Source organism: Anopheles stephensi, chromosome 2 (assembly GCF_013141755.1).
Source record: "Anopheles stephensi strain Indian chromosome 2, UCI_ANSTEP_V1.0, whole genome shotgun sequence".
In the NCBI taxonomy this organism is placed as follows: domain Eukaryota; kingdom Metazoa; phylum Arthropoda; class Insecta; order Diptera; family Culicidae; genus Anopheles; species Anopheles stephensi.
The window spans coordinates 67,467,237-67,485,969 of record NC_050202.1 but is presented as its reverse complement, the minus strand read 5'-3'; the positions used below and the strand labels follow the sequence as shown (position 1 = coordinate 67,485,969).

Here is an 18,733-nt window from a genome sequence, read left to right as displayed (position 1 = left end):
TGGGAAAACATTTCACTAGCCACCCGGGTCGACAATAATGGCAAGGGGTTGGTACTGCAAAATGTTTGCCCCATGCCTGGAATACATCGATGGAGGAAGCGAGATAGCGAGAGTAAGACCCAAATTAACAACCGCCCTACCCCTTTCTACCCGAACAACAGTGGATGAAGGAAGGGTGGGACAGGAACCAACCATTTTTGGATATATGGGGTCCACTTCACAACGCCACGCTCATGATCGTCGCGAAGCATGAACTGGTGTGGCCTTCACAATTTTGGACATTGGTTAGAGTGTATGCGGTCACGGTGCGGATGCTCGCTCAGTGGTGCTTGAATGTGATGGTGCAATCGGCGTACGGGTGGTGTACAAATTGCGTCTTAATATTGACAGGTTTTTTTGCTTGCTCTTTTTAGCAACAAAAGCCGAGCATTAACATCAGTGCCATGAACAACAGAGAGGTGATCGTTTTGTTTGAATTTTGGTCAACGCCAAAGCAGTAACACATTGAGCACGTTGAGCATGGAATGAACAGCTTCAGTTTTGGATATGAATATTGATGAAGATTGTCTATAGGACAGGTTAGAATTAGAAGTTATAGCTTCACTTATGACTTTTGGAGCGCTGTTCTAGGTATTAGGATCGAAGATAAATGAAGAGTACAGGGAGGAGGTTAAAGTTTGAATACAAATGATCGTTGATGATTTCTACATAACTGGGCGTCACACTCAAGTGTGATGTGCCCGCCCAACTAACAAGTGGTGTACAAATTTATTTTCCAAAGAATAAAACGAAGTGCTTAGGATTAAAGCAATTTAGAAGTTTAATTTAATAAAGTGTGGCGAATATGATTTTTTGTAAAATATAAATAAATGAAGAGTAATTTCTTTCAAAAGAAGTAATACTACCAAACAGACGTTGTGACCTATATGATTAATCATCGATCCAAAGAAGAAGGGATGAACGTGCCTATGCACTAAATCTAGAAAAGATAATCGTTGACACCGAAAAACTGGAGACACTGCGAGTCAAGCATTTATCTTGTATGCCCTTACGGGTCATTATCTTATCATGCACGCACCACCCAGCTAAGCGATGCTAATCGTGCACCGGTGGGGAAACTTAATACCTTGTTGCTTCAGTAAGTCCCTGCACGAAATTATGCAACCCACCCTTATCGGTTGTTCGATTCTGGAGCAATGATAAAATAGATTCTTGCGAAATCAATGCTTCGTCCATCTTGAACCGACACTACGCTCAACCAGCGCTCGGGGCTGTTATCTGATTGATGCGCATCGAAACAAACCAGTGTGCTAGTCTAGTCTAAAAGTTCCACACGACTGAAAATGCTGATCGTGGAGTTTTGGATCGCTCTCGGTACCACGGTGCTGCTGTTGGTTGGTTTTGGGATGTGCTTGATACTGGACAAGCGGCGATCGGTTTGGGTTGATCGTCGGTTTCCTAGCACCGGCAGGACGGGTGTACTGTACGGTGACTATAAGGCTGCAGGACGTACGGAGCATCGTATGCACACGACCCAACGGTTATACCGAGGGTTTAAGGCGAGAAAATTGCCCATCGGAGGAGCGGTGAGATATTTAACACCGTGCGTCATACAGACCGATCCACGTTTGATGCAGCATGTACTGAGTGAAGAATTTGTGAAGCTGAGCAGGGGTAATGCAACAGCAAGTGCTACGTTCGAAAACTGGTGGAATACGTTTGAGGATGAACATTTCGAATCGTTGATTGGCGTGGTGACGGACGAGAGCGTCCAGATAACGGAAACGTTACAATCGTCCAAAACACCTGTTGATATAAAAGCAATCACGGAGCTGTTTGTGGCAAAAGCGTTAACGAGGTGTATATTTGGGAAGAGGTACGAGGACGATAGTCACATGCTGCCGTTATCAGAAAAACTAGCCAAACAACCCTCTGGCATTGTTTGGGATGTGTTATCGAATGCTTTCCCGAACAAGCGATTTACGAAAGTGTTACGGAAGGTGTTAAACCATGTCCAAGAATATCCTGTTATTCTTGAGGAGCTAGTTAGCTCCATCTCAACTGCCAGCACCACGGACGCTAACTTCCTGAAGTACATGAAACAAGAGGAACAGCGCACGCCAGCAACTGATCGGTTGGGGTTTGAAGATACAAAGTCGGTAATGCTGGAATTAGTGCAGAACGTGTTTTTCATAGCATCTGGCACAATAATTGCTTGCCTGTTTGAGATGGGTCACAATCAAAAAATTCAAACGAACTTGCACAAGGTACTGAAGCGATCGGGTGATTCTATGGTCGATTATCTGGACAGGGTTATTGGAGGTAGGCGGAGGGGCTCAGCTGTAGAATTGTGCCCAACTAACATATTTCTATGTTTGTTTACAGAAACACTTCGCAAATATCCCCCCATAGATGAGATATCGTTTGTGACCGGTGCCAACAATCGACTTCCTAGTGGTGATTTGGTGGTGCCAAGGAATACGAAAGTGATCATCCCTATTTATGCACTGCATCACGATGCTGAATTCTACCCGGATCCGAACCGGTTCGATCCAGAGCGACCCGTGCTAAGATCAAGAAAAGAGTCACTTCTCTACCGGCCTCTCGGTGGTGTGCCATTCCCCATAGGGTCGAACTTGGCCCTGCTGATAGTTCGTGTCGGGTTGGGCAAAATTTTGACCGAGTGTACCGTGCGCTTAAGTTCGGAAACTCCAGCGACGTTGCTGATATCACCCAATCAACCGATACCGTACCCCAGTGGACGTGTTGAGTTATTGATAAACCGTGCCTCGTAAGCTGTGTTAACAGCGTGTGTTGGCAAAAAAGAGACTTATCGTTAGATTATTGATTTTATTAAAAATAAAAAAATGAAGGAATGTGGTCATGCACAAGAAGGATATTTTTAAAAATAGCAACAAAATTATAAAATTGTAAAAAGAAAGAAAATTAAATCTGAACTGACTTGCGTTGAAGGTAGGGTAGTAGTTATTTGCTTTGTTTCGCATGTTTGAAGACCATCTTGAAGACGAAATTAAACTCACAGGGGCAATCAAACACGATTTGAAATCGTCACCCTACGCATGTGATTCGTAGGAATACGTCTTATGATCCCAACCCTTAATACTTGATTATTTCTGCATCATTCGTTGCGATAGAGATCGTTTGGAGTGGTTCAGCTGTTGGTCACGATATCTAATCGTAAAACTTCCTGAAACAATAAACAATTGCTAGAAACTGTATAAAAGCTTCTGTGGTAATCGAACGCCAAAGAGAAGGTGTACGTTTATGTTGGCAAAATGTGGCTCCGGGCTGTACAATTGCTTGTCTTGCTGGCACTGACTGGCCGTGGGGAGAGTCAGGTAGGTCGTGTAGTTTGAAACTTCATGCCATGAAATGGTAGCAATTCTTTTAAGTACGCTTATCCCACAGGACCGACCAACCATTAGTACGTCCGGTGGCCAGGTACAGGGAACGACCGAATCGTGTGGTCTGTTCTGCACGTACTATTCCTTCAAGGGCATTCCGTATGCAGAGCCACCGGTCGGTGGGTTGCGTTTTGCAAACCCGGTACCGCACGGTGGATGGTCTGGAGTGCGTGATGCCAGCCAGCATGGCAGTAGCTGTCCCTCGCCGGATGCTCTACCAACCGAGGCCGAAGATTGTCTGTTCGTGAACGTCTACAGTCCGTCAGTGATTGGAACGCGCCCAGTGATGGTGTTTGTGCACGGTGGTGCATACAGTGGCGGTTCCGGTGATGATGCGCTGTACGGAGCGAGGTACTTCATGCCGGAGGATGTGGTTATCGTGACGTTCAACTATCGGCTGGGTGTGCTCGGGTTCCTAAGCACGGGTGATAACAGTGCGTCCGGCAACTGGGCCATTAAGGATTGTGTCGAAGCGTTACGGTGGGTGCAGAGCAATATTGTCGCCTTTGGTGGCGACCCAAACCAGGTAACAGTGTTCGGACAATCGGCCGGTGGTGCAATGGTACACTTCCTGACCCTGTCGCCACTTACGGCTGGATTGTTCCAGCGCGCGATCACTCACAGCGGATCGGCTATTAACTCCTGGTCGCTGCAATCGAATCCACGCGCCGAAGCTAACCGATTGGCGACAGCGCTCGGTATCTCCACAGCCGATACGGCCGCAATGGTGGCGGCACTGCGACAGGCTCCCTACCGAAACCTGATTGCCCAGCAGCAAGGTTTGAACTCGCAGGGTGTTCCACTGCTGCTTCGACCGGTAGATTTTGGTCCCGTCGTCGAACCAGCCAACGCACCCGGTCCCATTGCACTCGACAGATTGCCGATCGAGCTTCTCGATAGTGGATCGTACCGTGCCGTACCGCTGATGGCGGGCTATGTCGACATGGATGCGCTGCTGTTTTCTGTCGCCGAGATGATTACTAATCCGGGCATCTTCGATCAGTTCAATAACAATCCTCATTTTTTGGTGCCATTTGTGTGGAACATTCCGGAGGGTAGTGCAGCATCTACGGCTGTTAGTCAAGCGTTCCGGCAGTACTATTGGCAAAGTCAACCGCTGAGCCCGGCCATACTGAACGAGTTCTCCGTCTATCTTACGGACCATCAGTTTGCGTATCCGCAGCTCGAAATGGCCAAGCGGCATGCGGCTCGATCGTCGGTATATCTGTACCAGTTCGGGTACGATGGTGATCTAAACTTGGTGAAACAGTCTTTCGGCATTACGCTACCGGGTGCGGTGCACGGTGACGAGCTATGCTATCTGTTCGAACCATTATCGTTCGGCGCTGGAGAGCTGCCCGTTACGAGCCATGCTGTCACGGTACGCCAGCGTATGGTACATCAGAATCGCTTCTAGATGTCCCACGTGAAGATCTTGCGATTCAATCAATGCACGAGTGGAAGGATGGTCAAGCTGTTTCGACGCTGGGGCTGGTTTGGGAACCCGCCAACGATTCGTTTTCCTTCAAGGTTGGCCTTCCACAACCAGCTGAAGTATTAACGAGAAGCTTGATCTTGTCGTACACGGCAAGCATATTCGACCCACTTGGTTTGTTGGGTCCGACAATCATCATCGCGAAAGTCTTTCTACAACGTTTGTGGAGTTTGAAGGAGAATGGAAAGGCTTGGGATTGGGAACGTGCACTGCCCGGTGAGCTTCAACAAGAGTGGAGAAGCTTTCATTCAACGTTATATTCGCTACGCGAATTAAGAGTGCCACGTTTTATCTCCCAACCTACAACGGTCAGCTTGCAATTGCACGTCTTCGCTGATGCGTCACAAAGTGCATATGGTGCGTGCTGTTATGTACGCGCAGAATCGACGGACAACATTGTGACGGTGCAATTGTTAGCAGCGAAGTCGAAAGTGGTTTCATTGGCGAATACGCACTCGATCGCCAGGTTGGAATTGTGCGCCGCACGATTAGCAACCCAACTGTTCCAGAAGGTGAGTCGAACGTTACCGGCATCTACGATGGCCTTTTGTTGGACCGATTCAATGACGGTAATGTATTGGCTGGATTCTCCACCACGTCGATGGAAACCATTTGTCGCCAACCGAGTGGCGCAGATACAGGAAGAAACGCGGATAGCTGAGTGGCGTCACGTTCCTGGTTGTGATAATCCAGCAGACGACATATCACGGGGTCTGAAGCCGGAGGAGCTGCTTAATTGTGAACGTTGGTGGCATGGGCCTCGTTGGTTGGCTTACAGTCATGATGCATGGCCAAATCATCCACCAGCAGTGAAGGAGAATGACGGTGTCATCGAAGAACGGGCGACGGCGTCACGGATTGTCACAGTTTCTACGAGGTGTGAGTTCCGTGACAAACTGTTCGAGCGATACTCATCATACTACAGGCTGAGACGAGTTGTAGCTTATTGTTTACGCTTCATGGAGTGCATCAAGGGAGCCAACAAATCATCGAGAGTAAGCTGCAAGGATGCGCCACACATCGAGGAGAAGAGTGTTCCACCGCTTACAGCCACGGAACTACGTCGGGCCGAACTGAAGTTATGCCAGTTAGCCCAAAGGGATTCGTTCGCGGAGGAGCTAAAGGTTTTAGCTCAAGAGAAGCATGTTTCCGACAAATCGAAGCTGAAGTGGTTGTCACCGTACATCGACCATACTGGTGTGTTACGCGTCGGTGGCCGGCTCGGAAATGCTGATCTTCCAGAAGAAGGACGACATCCAGCGATTCTCTCGGCGAAGCACCCACTATCGGTGTTATTGGCAGTGGCGTATCATCTTCAACTGTTGCATGCTGGACCGCAACTGTTATTAGCAACACTTCGTCAAAGATTCTGGTTGATTGGTGGGAGGAATCTCGTTAAGGCTGTTTACCACCGGTGTCACGTTTGTTTCAAAAACAAGCCGACTCTCGTGAAACAAAGTGTTGCTGACCTACCAACGTCGAGAGTATCACCGACCAGACCTTTCTCGATCAGTGGAGTGGACTACTGCGGGCCGTTTATGCTGAAATCACCCGTCCGCAATCGGAGTCCGACGAAGGCGTACATCGCAATCTTTGTTTGCTTCGCGACTAGAGCCGTACACATCGAGCTAGTGAGTGATTTAACTACTACGGCATTTCTGGCAGCACTACGTCGTTTTGTGGCACGCCGAGGCAAGGTGTGCGAGTTACACTCCGACAACGCGACAACGTTTAAGGGAGCTGCCCACGAGCTGCATCGCGTGTACGAAATGCTGAAGAAGAACGATGACGATCGCCGGTCTATCATCAATTGGTGTTCGTCCAACGAAATGGAATGGAAGTTCATTCCCCCAAGGGCCCCTCACTTCGGCGGATTATGGGAAGCGGCAGTCAAGTCGGCTAAAAAACACATTTTACGCACGATAAGTATAACAAGTATCGCCCAAGAAAGTATGCTTACACTTATTGCTCAGGTGGAGCAATGTTTAAATTCCCGTCCTTTGACCCCTTTATCCGATGATCCTTGCGATTTAGAACCATTAACCCCAAGTCATTTTCTAATCGGCAGCAACATGCAAGCAATCCCGGATGTTGACATACGACACCTTCCGACCAACCGACTCAAGGAGTACCAACTCGTGCAGAGGCACGTGCAAACGATCTGGTCCCGATGGTATCCGGAATACATCCAACAACTCCAAGCCCGAGCCAAACACATTAACAACGCACCGGTTAAGCTGGAGATCCATCAGCTGGTTATAATCAAGGAAGATAATCTTCACCCGACTGTTTGGCCAATGGGGCGCATTACGGCGCTGCACCCGGGCAAGGATGGTGTCGTGCGTGTAGTTACGCTACGTACGGCAGGGGGGAAACAAATTGTTAGAACAGCTAATCGTTTAGCTTTGTTACCACGACCAATCGATACAAACGAGGGATTTGTGTAACCACATGGTGCACTAATAATGTAAACAAACACTGATACCGACCCAAGCGAAACGTCAAATTACGTATATATTAGCGAATAGGATACTGGTTAGCATGTTACATGAAGAAAAACAACGAATTTGCAGAAATTGAAAAGAATTCTCTTTTGGTGGCCGGAATGTAGAAAATGCATGAAATATTAATTATTACACGAAATATGGTAAAGGAACAACACTATAAGCAGATAGTATAAATTGACGCACACGAACGAACTTAGAAGTGAATTAAGGGGAAAGTGACTTGACCAATGGATGAACTATGTAATCGAATAGGATGAACTTGTAACCGGACCAGTGAATAAACAGTATGAAATTGTAAGTCGAGCGCGCAGCACTACAACTCTTTAACGTCCGTCTGATATCACAAAAATCACTCCCAACCAGTGATAATATTCTACACAAACTTTGCACGATATGGGTAAGTGTTGTTGGTGTAATGGCCCTTCCCCTAGCTTTCCTAATGCGTTTTGATCTGTTTTCCCACAGAAATCCTACACCCTCCGTGGATAGCTTGCTGCAGGGCACTGTCTGGCGACCGCTCAGTTCGGGAACAATCGATGCGACGCTTAATATTGGACACGATCTCGTGATGGAGACGAATCCGATTGCTAGCCGATTCAATCAGTGGCAACAGCTAGCTCAGCAGTATGGAAACAATATATTTCGAATCTAGACACTCTTGATCGTACGGAGATCGCAGCGGATTAATTTTTTTTCAAGAAAAAAAATTGTATCGTCTATCTTTAAATAAAAACATCTTGAAGTACAATTGACCGCCTGCGAAGCGTTTTCGATGGGATATTTAGCACAATATATGCGTAATGATTGTTTTTTTTTTACATAACATGACCTTTAAAGGAAAAATTGATAAGATTTGCTATTGGCTAAGCTGAGTTAAACCGATAAAAAATTCACAGCACACCTCGGGTAAGCGTTCGTATGTGTTCAACAGTTCTCTCGCGCTCATATTTTGTTTGGCTGTGCTAGAGCTATCTTCCGCGAATTTGTTTCTCTCGCTACCAGTGCCACTTGAACACTCGACGCGTAAGGAACGTCGTCAGTATGGCGGTGTGGTTGTTGTTGCTGCTCGGTGTAGTATCGCTGCTGTATTATTACGTGCGGCGTCGTTACAGTTACTGGACAGATAAGGGCATACCGCATCTGGAACCAACCCTACCGCTTGGTAATTTGAAAGGTGTCGGAAGTACGCGAAGCTTTGCCGAATTGCTCGATGAAGCGTATGGACGATATCTGGGCAAATCACCCGTTATTGGGATGTACTTCCTTGCCAGCCCCATACTGGTAGTGACCGATCTGGACCTTGCAAAGCAGATACTGGTGAAAGACTTCCATCGTTTCCACGATCGCGGAATGTACGTAAACGAGCGGGACGATCCCCTGTCCGGACATCTGTTTTCGATCGGTGGTGAACGGTGGCGCTATTTGCGCAACAAACTCAGCCCCACCTTCACGTCCGGCAAGATTAAATCGATGTTCACTACGATTCGCGAGATTGGTGACGAGTTTTTGGCCGCGTTCGATAAGTATATCGATCGGGACGAACCGATCGATATAAAGCTACTGTGCCAGTGTTTTACGTGCGATGTGGTGGGCTCGTGTGCGTTTGGATTGCAGTGCAACTCGCTGAAAAACGAAGGATCAAAGCTGCTGGAGATCGGTGACAAGGTGTTCCGGCAGAATCCCTTGCGTATGATTTATTCGGTTGCGGTTGGAATATTTCCACGCATTTCGAGAGCACTCCGATTGCCGGTGCTCCCTGGTGAAGTTTCCTCATTCTTCATGCCAGTGGTTCGATCAACGGTGGAACACAGAGAACGCAACGCAATCGAGCGTCCCGATTTCCTCAATCTGTTGATACAACTCAAAAACAAAGGCACGGTTGAGGAGCACGAAGCTGCAGAAGGGCTGGAAAAGCTAACGCTGGACGAGGTAGCGGCTCAGGCGTTTGTGTTTTTCTTCGCCGGTTTCGAGACCTCCTCGACAACGCTCTCGTTCGCACTGTTCGAGCTGGCCAACAATCCAGCGATTCAGGAGCGGGTGCGTGCCGAAGTGTTGGAAAAGCTTAAGCTTCACGACGGCCAGATTACGTACGACGCACTCAAGGAGATGACGTACCTTGATCAGGTCATCAATGGTAAGCGAAAGCGATCTGTGTTGGTGAAGTGTGAGTTTTGATCTTGTATTGTTTTTTTTTATATAGAAACGTTACGCATGTACACACCAGTTCCACAGCTGATGCGAGTTTCGAAAGAACCATATCAGCTTCCATCAATGAACGTCACGCTGGATAAAGGGGTAATGGTTTTTATTCCGGTTCATTCGTATCATCACGATCCGGCCCTATTTCCCGATCCGTATCGATTCGATCCCGATCGCTTTGCACCGGAATCGATCAAGAACCGTCACAGCCACGCATTTCTGCCGTTTGGAGAGGGGCCAAGGAATTGTATCGGCATGCGGTTTGGATTGTTGGAAGTAAAGTTTGGAGTTGTGCAGGTGCTCAGTAAGTTGCGCCTTAGTGTTGATCGGCGAACGACGATTCCTCTGAAGCTGTCGAAAAACTCCGGTTTTCCAGAGGCTGAAGGAGGTATCTGGCTGAAAGCATCACGACTGTAACTGTTTTATTGTACGTGCGTACTGGGTGATCGTCGGTTTATATAAAAATTAGCTCTGTATAAATTTAGCAACATGTTTAGCTTTAAAAATTTAGCTGATAGTTTATATTCCAGCATCAGATGGCATGACATGTTTGAACAATGAGATGCATTCATGAACAATGTGTTACCAGAAGACCGGTTTCAAGTTTCTGGACAAACACCAAATATTCAGCACAGCAAACAGATCACACAGCAAATTACGTGAGCAATCGTACGGGTGTGGTCTCGGTCGAATTAAACGGATCAGCACAGCATGCACGAAACCACAAACTTTTTCAACTGGTAACTTCAGATCAGCATTTAATTTCTGATAATCATATCCAAAAATAAAAAGTTAGCTGCGCAGAAGCACATATGCGGAAGATACATATTGTCGAACGGTGTTTTTTTGTTTGTAATGTGCGAGGGTGCATGGTGGCGGTGTCAATTTACAGCGAGAGAAAAAAATAATAAAAAATAATCAAATGCCTTTGACCACCACGAGGAGACGGCGTTTGAATGAGATTAGAGCGCCCGGTACCACTACACATGCGTTAGAAGATAAAACGATGGTGGTTGTGCGTTGGTTCGCGGTTCGCAATGTCCATTAATGGATCTCTGACAGAGGGTTGATGTTCTGATGCGCTCAGTTGATTCTTGACTTCGGTCGAGAGCAGTTGTTCGATTCGCTGAGATCGTGGGAGGTGTAATAGAAACTCAACCATGGCTTACGTCAGTGTGGTGCTATATTTGGTGTTGCCGGCGCTTGCCCTGCTGTACTACTATGTGAAGCAACACTACCGATATTGGGCAACTCGAAACATTCCGCAGCTGGACGCATCGTTCCCGGTCGGTAATATGAAAGGCGTTGGCTCCAAGCTACACTTTAACGATGTGATGGGTGCAGCGTACGACAAGGGCAAGGCAAAATCGGCACCACTCGTCGGATTATATTTCATGCTCAAGCCCGTACTGATCGTCACCGATCTGGACATGGTGAAACGCATTCTGGTTAAAGACTTTAACAGCTTCCACGATCGTGGTCTGTACGTTAATGAGCGGGACGACCCCCTGTCCGGACATCTGTTCGCATTGGACGGTGAACGGTGGCGGTATCTGCGCAACAAACTCAGCCCTACCTTCACGTCCGGCAAGATCAAGCTCATGTTCACTACGATTCGCGAGATAGGTGATGAGTTTTTGGCCTCGGTAACTCGATACGTCGATCGGGAAGAACCGATTGATGTGAAACTGTTGTCCCAATGCTTCACGTGCGATGTGGTCGGATCGTGTGCGTTTGGATTGCAGTGCAACTCGCTGAAAAACGAAGGCTCGAAGCTGCTCGAAATTGGAGATAAAGTGTTTAAACCACCGGCTTGGCGTAATATGCTTACGTTTTTGCTTATTTCGTGCAAGGATGTGGCGAAACGGTTACGACTGGCCGTACTGCCATCGGAGGTGACAGCATTCTTCATGCCACTAGTGACTGACACGGTTAGGGATCGGGAACAGAACTCGATTGTTAGGCCCGATTTCCTCAATCTGTTGATACAACTCAAAAACAAGGGCACGGTCGAGGACGATTCCACTGAGGGGCTGGAAAAGCTAACGCTGGACGAGGTTGCTGCCCAAGCGTTTGTGTTTTTCTTCGCCGGTTTCGAGACCTCCTCGACGACACTCTCGTTCGCACTGTTCGAGCTGGCCAACAATCCAGCGATTCAGGAGCGGGTGCGTGCCGAAGTGTTGGAAAAGCTCAAACTTCACGACGGACAGATTACGTACGACGCACTCAAGGAGATGACGTACCTCGATCAGGTCATCAATGGTAAATAGCGCAACCCGACGACACCGGTAACACTCACCCCGGGTCGAGCATCATTCTAACGCTTCTCATTCCTTTCCGCAGAGACTCTCCGCATGTATCCACCGGTGCCGCAATTGATACGCGTCTCAACGCAACCGTACTCGGTGGAGGCAGCAAATGTGACGCTCGACCGAGACACGATGCTGATGGTGCCGATATACGCGATACATCACGATGCAACCCTCTATCCCGACCCGGAACGTTTCGATCCGGACCGGTTTGCACCGGATGCAGTACACTCGAGACACACTCACGCCTTTCTGCCGTTCGGTGACGGGCCACGAAATTGCATCGGTATGCGTTTCGGTTTGCTCGAGGTAAAGTTTGGCATTGTGCAGATGATAAGCAAGCTGCAGTTTACCGTCAGCTCGCGTATGCAGTTACCGATTAGAATGTCCAAATCGGCATCCATCCTGGAGGCCGAAGGTGGTATCTGGTTGAATGCAACCAAGCTGTAATGGACCAAAATGGTTTAACCGATGCGTCTGAGTTATCTGGTGGGTCGTGTTCGCATATCTTATCAAACTGATTGACACAGTCGATGAAACGGTTTTGTAAAAGGGAGAAAAGAAAACGTTCGCCGCAAACAATAACGCCTTCGAGTTACTTACTGTTACAATCATCCCGTCAATGTATGACTGTTTGCAACAAAAGTAAAACAAAATGAGATTCTTTTTTAACGAAACAAACAAGCACACAAGTTATTCTAAAAGAAAATAATCGATAAGCTACGAAGCATACTAAAATAAGTAGCAAACGCAGGAGCTACAAGTAATTTCCATAATAATTGCAACGCTGTATTTATTTCGTTGATTTGCACACATTTAAATAATTATGCAGATACAATGGTCAGCCCGTATTAGCATAATTGAAAGCTTTCCTAAATAGACCAGAAATAAATGCAACAACATAGCTAGCTTCTTCAAGCTCACTTCATTCATTCGAATGCATACCGCTGATGACAAGCTCATAAATCAACATTACCAAGCAATATGTTAATGTGCCCGTGTCCACGAGGAAGTGACCTTTCCCGCTAATCCACCTCATCCGCTCACAGTGATGAACGTCACCTGTGCAAATTCACAGCCCGCGTCGATCGGGGTGATTGTTTGAGCGCGCAATAAATTACAATTAATTTCTTATCCCTCACTTGCACTGGCCGGCTCCATTCCGGCACGGCTCTCTATTGTGTGGCATTTTCGGAAAGGTGATGTCTATTGTGAGGCTGCCCGGGAAAGCTTTTCAATAGGCATGATGTATTTCATTCGATGGCGGTTTTGCGTACAAACTCACCGTTGACAAATGGTGGAGCGCACCGGTGAAGGCAAAGGTAAAGGTTAGTACGGTCGGCAGCTCGTACAGCTAACTGGCATCATGTCCCAGCGCTGGGACACGCCCGCGTTACTCAATAGAGTAGCGAACGATAAATTTGCCAAATCAATGGAAAGCCGGTACGACGGGGAAAGGAGCAGCAGGAAGAGGGGTGCCATTTGTGTCGGTGTTCTAGTTTGTCTGTGAAATGACTTTCAATTCATCGGTGTGCTGATGCCTCCTAATGCCACCGAACGCGCACCTTGACGGTTGGACGAATTTTCTGAAGGAAAATTGCAATCGACATTAAAATGAAAGTAATATTTCTTCCACCCCCCTATTGTGTGTGTCTTTGGGTGGGTTTATGCAAGGTTTGTCTCGATTGGCAACGGTGGAATATTGCTCGTTTAGAAATGGCACACCGAAATTGAATTAAATTTTATTCCTATCGGGTAGTTTCGGTTCATTCCCTAGCCCACCTGGCTGTATTCATGAACCTAGCTTCCGTTTACATTTGTGTTTATCATGTTTTATTCTTCCTTTTGCACATAACTACGGCAGTAAGTTCGCTTATGGTGCGCGCTACGCCGGTCCATTTACCGTTCGGCGGTCTCTAGGTTATTCACTTTCGCTTCACAAGCCGCGTAATTCTGGCGTTACGCCGCCGTAAAGCACGGTGTCGTGCGGTAAGCATACTTTTGGGCGCACTCGCATGCCTGGCTCGTACGTACGCCAAACTTTGATCGATTCCGGCAGCCGGCGACCGTTGCTCGGTGATTGCGTCGTAAAACAATAGTACCGCAATTTGTTGGCTTGGTTTGTCGTTGGACAAAATGAAAAACAAAGCACAGCAATTGTTTGCTGAGCGGGCGGCTCAGTTGAGCGGCCCAAAGCGGCTCCCAACGCGGTGAAGAAAGGAGGGTTGTTGTGAGCTCCAACGTGCTTTGTAAATGGAAGTTTAACAGGTATCATTCATGGGGCAACGTTAATGAAAAGAAGTATGCTACCGGCCACGCTAAATGGTCCGTTTAATTACGCACAATTGATCAATTACAGTTGTTCTTGTGGTGAAAGACACGCGCACACAAATGATTTCAGCGCCGAGCCGGAAAAGTGAATGTTTGCTATGCAAATTAGGCCACAGCACGTGAGCGTGATGTTGTATGCCATTGTACAATTTGCGCTCGGGATTACACGTAGCCACACATTTAAAATATTATTAGTGTAACAATGTGTTGAGCGTATGGCATAAAATCGGTTTGAAACGTGCACACAATGCTAAATGTTAAGCATTCAGTACATAAATTAATAACAAAAGCAAGAGATGCCCTCCTTTTCCAAAGGAAACGATTCAACATTTCTTCTTCGAGGCTGGTGTGAAATTCCATAAATCATACCAGACTTTCCGAACCATTGCTAAAACACGCTCAATGGATGAAAAATTCGTCTACCGTTCAATGGCGAACGGCTTCATCCATCTACACCGCGTATCCCTACTGTAGCACCACGCAGAAATCCTTATTCAGCAAGTAAACATTCACGAAAGCAAGGGAAAAGCAAAAAACGACAAAACGACACAAATATGTCGTCTACCGTTAAGCACAAATCATAAAGCTCCCGCATTTATCACGACAAGCAACCCGGTGACATTGTCGTTTTACGGGGATTGCACCCGGAAGCTCGGTCCCGGGTCCGCAACGTGGCGAGTCAGCCGAATGCTTCGCGCCGGTGGAAAATAAAATGTGACGTTCGTGCCGACGCTTTCCCGGTAGTGAACGGGGAAAAGCGTGCATGCGTTCGCTCTACGTTTGATTTCACCTTATCCTTTTTATCGACATGGTGACGAACCGAATGGGACAAACAGCATGCCATTAGATTGGCAATAAAGCCTTAATGTCATTACAGGTATCTTATGATGGAATATGTGCCCATTTCCCACAGAAATGAATCACGTTAAGAATGTGGAAGTGTTCGCTGTTGGGTGTATGACATTTTTTGCGTTTAAATTTTTTCTTCGAAACGAGAATATTGTTGGAGGAACGTCAGATAAACGATGCGTAACTATGCATTCTTAGGTGATTTTTTTAAGAAACATAATAAAAAATCATTACAGTTTTTCTCAAGAACCCATGCTCGGTAAACTAGAGTGTTGTCACACCATGAATGAAAATGCTTTATGTTTGGTTTCTGTAAGTCATCTTAAACCGGCAAACCACCAGATTTTTCACCAATGAAAAGAGGGGAAAAAATGAATAAATAAAAAACCAACCAGTGAAAGTCGAGCGTTGGGCGCTGTTGTGAGCAAATGTAAATGGACGAAATGGTTTTACGGGACTGTAAGGAAAGTATGAAACGACAGAGGAAAAAAAAAACACATAAACACACCGAAAAAAGAGCATCCAAAAACAGCCAGTGTCAACCGAACCATCAGGGTTTATTGAATTCGTTGCCATAAATATAACTTTGTTATCGAGTGGTTGACGAAAGCGAAGAACTAAGCAGAAGGCCAAAGCCGGGCCTTTATTTTGCTTTCTCACTTTCTCTCTCGAAGGGTCGTCTTGAATGTTTTCCTTAGCTGGAAGTAAAATCTGGGTACCATCCCAAAACGAAGGAAAAAAAACAAGTGGGATTTCTGTATAGTACCCTGTATATTTCTGTATATTTCTGTATATATTTCAATCGAGGCATTGTGCATCTTTACGTCTCTTGGCTTTGGCGGATTATCTGAAGTAAGGATGCAAACAGTGCTCTGCGCTAGAGGACAGACGCAAAACAAAGAGACATACACATTCAACTTAACAATATCAAACTTTCCATCGTACCGAACGCTCGCAGTACGGCTTCAAAATTGAAGCCGATGGATGAACTCATAAAATCGAAGATAGCTTCTGCCACCGTGCGTTATAGTGCTGGTCGGGGCGATTGATGGCCCAGCGGGAGTGAAAATGACCATAGAAACTAACCTTTCGGTGTAAAAGGTTAGCATTGGCTTCTGTTTTTATCCTTTGGGGATCACAATCATTTTTTGTAGGTTTGGTTGAGTTTTACGGGATGCTTTAAGTATCGTTAGGGTAGATGGTTTAAAGTATTGGTTTTGGTAATATTTTGTTTACTTGACGCATCGAAAGTAAGAAGTCGAGCTTGTTTTCAGTTTTTTTTTCAACATGACGAAATATAGCAAACTTACCCTAAGCTCCGCTGATAGCAAGGATCATAGCTTACATCATGCAGTTTACAGTAGTTTGTGTGAGTACAATGATGGTGTAACTTACCTGGAAAATAAGAATAAATAAAAGAGATACATCAATACATGGCAGGCATTAACAAGTTCAAAAGATTTCTCTCTCATGTTACTTCATTATCAGTTTCATGTTGTTCTCATCGTTAGTTGATTGTATTTTCATTTCGCTTATGAAGAGTGTAATAAACGTTTAAAAGTATAACATAAAGTGTAATTTAGATTGCACTATTTTTTCCCTACTGCACCCTTTCAACTGATGGTCTTCCATCATTGATTCAAAACTTTCAATGAGCACTACTTAGTTGGGGCCACTCGATGCCAATGTATGCATGCCTTCCAACCTGTAACAGTCGACCTTCAGATGCAAAGTACGGTACAAAATCTGATTTGTATCGAGGTCTCGCTGTACGTCGCCTGACGGCAGTACGCCAGCCAGAAACACGGTAGGGAACATCGTGAAAAGTTGTAATGAGCAATGAAATGTTCGTGTTTTATTTTGCTTGCCGTTTCGCTCGTTTCCTGCGAAATCCTAGAAAGCACAGGAATGAATAATCGGAGGTTTGTTTAGTACGAAACCGCCCGGTTTAGGTTGGAATTTAATTTGCGGCATTTGACGTTAGTAAGGTTCCTTGGTCGCATGAGCCGCACGCATTTAGCACGCACCTTGCGCCGTAACGTGGCTCAAACTATGGCGCCCATTTCAGATTCACTTTGACACCGTGGCCTGTTGATGGTGGTGACCGATTGCCGCGGGGTCGACATACACATAAATGGGTTGTGTTTGGGTTCAAAAGTTGGTTTGACGGATTAAGTAAACTTACAGCAGGGCAGGTTGTGTTCGCATTTTTATTATTCGTAACCGCCAAGAAGTCGAGTGGATCAGTTTACGAGTAACGAGTCCTTTTCGGGAAGGTGGCTTTAGGTGGCTAGCAAGTTACCTTCTTGTCTATTTTATTGAAATGATGTGCTTTGGAAACTCGTCGTGTGTTTAAGTGAGCTTTAAGGTATGTAAAGCTTTGAATATGAAAGAAAATATTTTAGTTCTACACCAAATTGCGTAAATAATAGCTTATCATCAATGTTTAAGTTTGTAAAAGCTTCTCAAATTGATTATCAGTGTAGGATGAACTCATTAGTTTAGGGATGTCATTTAGGGACTTAAAGGATTCGTCTCAAGCAGCTACTTTTTATTCAAAACGCTGAAGCAAAGCAAACGTTAAAAGGACAACAGCTTAAAACGCAAACTTAACAGCTAACGAACAACACAGCTTTAAACGAAAACTTTTCTCACACACGTCTGAATGGTTCACATCTTTACAGATCGAGCCTCCCTGGGTTGAATCATAAATAAGCTTAAGGCCACATTAATCCAATTAAAGAAAATGTTATTAATGCAAAGTAGAATCGTACGACCACACGAGACGGACAGATGGGATGCGTAAACTTTGGTATAATTTACAAGTGATATTTGGAATTTGATACTAATTAAACGGATTAGCAACTTATCCCAATGAATGATGAAGCTTTCCATCGAGCGCAGATGTTTCCCATCTCGTTCGTTCGTTGCTCGGTGAGCAAAGTTCGAACAGGGAATTCATTCTCTTTTGCGATCATTTCCCAATAAAGCGAGAAAGTTAGGAGCCTACTTGTCATCGTTTATAAATATCATTTCCATAATCCTAAACCCAATTTGCAAGCCATCGTTTTAAACCATCGGTGAAGGTAAGCCGTAAAGAGCTTTGCTTCACTTTCCCCATCAAAGTTTACGACTCCGCTGTGGGAAGCGAATGGCAGCGAATGTCATTGCTTGGAAGGTTATTTTTTGTCTCTTTTCCGATGGCACAAGACAACGTTCGAACTAATGAAGCGGAAAAGCACACCGTACAGGAAACCACCCGCTGTGCCACAGATCAAAAGCTTTCTTTTTTTTACCATCATCCTCATCATCATCTTCGTCAGCGTCGTTCAATTGGTATGGGCCCCAGTAATGCTACCACATTCCGGTACCTTCATGTTCGGGACAGGAACAGGGTTTTGGGTTGGTAAACCGCAGGAAAATTCTTGCCAACAGGGAACATTCTTCTTTGACATGGTTGTCCCTGATATTCCTTCGAAGCGGTGAGGAAACCGCAGATAGCAAAATTACTTATCCATTGCAGTGACCGTTTCGGTTTCGTACCAGCGTGGCCCGGTGGTTTTGTACGGGGAAATCCGTACTTAACAGATGGACGGTTTCCGTGCACCATGGGATGAC

The 18,733-nt window shown here is 45.9% G+C and overlaps 5 protein-coding genes across 11 annotated transcripts in view; 4 read left to right on the top strand and 1 right to left on the bottom strand.

Moving 5' to 3' along the window:
- Positions 1–18,733, bottom strand: part of LOC118504404 (sodium/calcium exchanger 3) — a 117,395-nt gene that overhangs the window by 24,714 nt on the left and 73,948 nt on the right. The window lies entirely within an intron of this gene.
- On the top strand, positions 1,194–2,899 carry LOC118504415 (probable cytochrome P450 6a13). Its single transcript, XM_036038849.1, has 2 exons — positions 1,194–2,322; positions 2,386–2,899. Exons 1-2 carry the CDS (start codon positions 1,344–1,346, stop codon positions 2,793–2,795), a joined length of 1,389 nt encoding a protein of 462 aa, XP_035894742.1. The 5' UTR covers positions 1,194–1,343; the 3' UTR covers positions 2,796–2,899.
- On the top strand, positions 3,264–5,990 carry LOC118504414 (putative inactive carboxylesterase 4). The gene is made up of 2 exons (XM_036038848.1): positions 3,264–3,359; positions 3,430–5,990. The coding sequence occupies exons 1-2, from the start codon at positions 3,297–3,299 to the stop codon at positions 4,840–4,842; spliced, it is 1,476 nt and encodes a 491-aa protein (XP_035894741.1). The 5' UTR covers positions 3,264–3,296; the 3' UTR covers positions 4,843–5,990.
- Positions 4,840–8,175, top strand: LOC118504405. The gene is made up of 2 exons (XM_036038838.1): positions 4,840–7,824; positions 7,893–8,175. The coding sequence occupies exon 1, from the start codon at positions 4,875–4,877 to the stop codon at positions 7,365–7,367; it is 2,493 nt and encodes an 830-aa protein (XP_035894731.1). The 5' UTR covers positions 4,840–4,874; the 3' UTR covers positions 7,368–7,824; positions 7,893–8,175.
- On the top strand, positions 8,410–12,853 carry LOC118504412 (probable cytochrome P450 6a14). 2 transcript variants are annotated; one of them, XM_036038845.1, is made up of 3 exons: positions 8,428–9,561; positions 9,628–11,888; positions 11,970–12,853. In XM_036038845.1, the coding sequence occupies exons 2-3, from the start codon at positions 10,787–10,789 to the stop codon at positions 12,383–12,385; spliced, it is 1,518 nt and encodes a 505-aa protein (XP_035894738.1). In that variant the 5' UTR covers positions 8,428–9,561; positions 9,628–10,786; the 3' UTR covers positions 12,386–12,853. The 2 variants fall into 2 exon arrangements, with proteins under 2 accessions (XP_035894739.1, XP_035894738.1); XM_036038846.1 differs by lacking the exon at positions 9,628–11,888 and having other exon boundaries at positions 8,410–9,561.

Coding starts and splice junctions, on each gene's coding strand:
- LOC118504414 (XM_036038848.1), top strand. CDS start 3,297: ATGTGGCTCCGGGCTGTACAATTGCTTGTCTTGCTGGCACTGACTGGC. Junction 3,360..3,429: donor CTGGCCGTGGGGAGAGTCAG/GTAGGTCGTGTA, acceptor CTTATCCCACAG/GACCGACCAACCATTAGTAC.
- LOC118504415 (XM_036038849.1), top strand. CDS start 1,344: ATGCTGATCGTGGAGTTTTGGATCGCTCTCGGTACCACGGTGCTGCTG. Junction 2,323..2,385: donor TCTGGACAGGGTTATTGGAG/GTAGGCGGAGGG, acceptor GTTTGTTTACAG/AAACACTTCGCAAATATCCC.
- LOC118504412 (XM_036038845.1), top strand. CDS start 10,787: ATGGCTTACGTCAGTGTGGTGCTATATTTGGTGTTGCCGGCGCTTGCC. Junction 11,889..11,969: donor CCTCGATCAGGTCATCAATG/GTAAATAGCGCA, acceptor TCCTTTCCGCAG/AGACTCTCCGCATGTATCCA.
- LOC118504405 (XM_036038838.1), top strand. CDS start 4,875: ATGCACGAGTGGAAGGATGGTCAAGCTGTTTCGACGCTGGGGCTGGTT.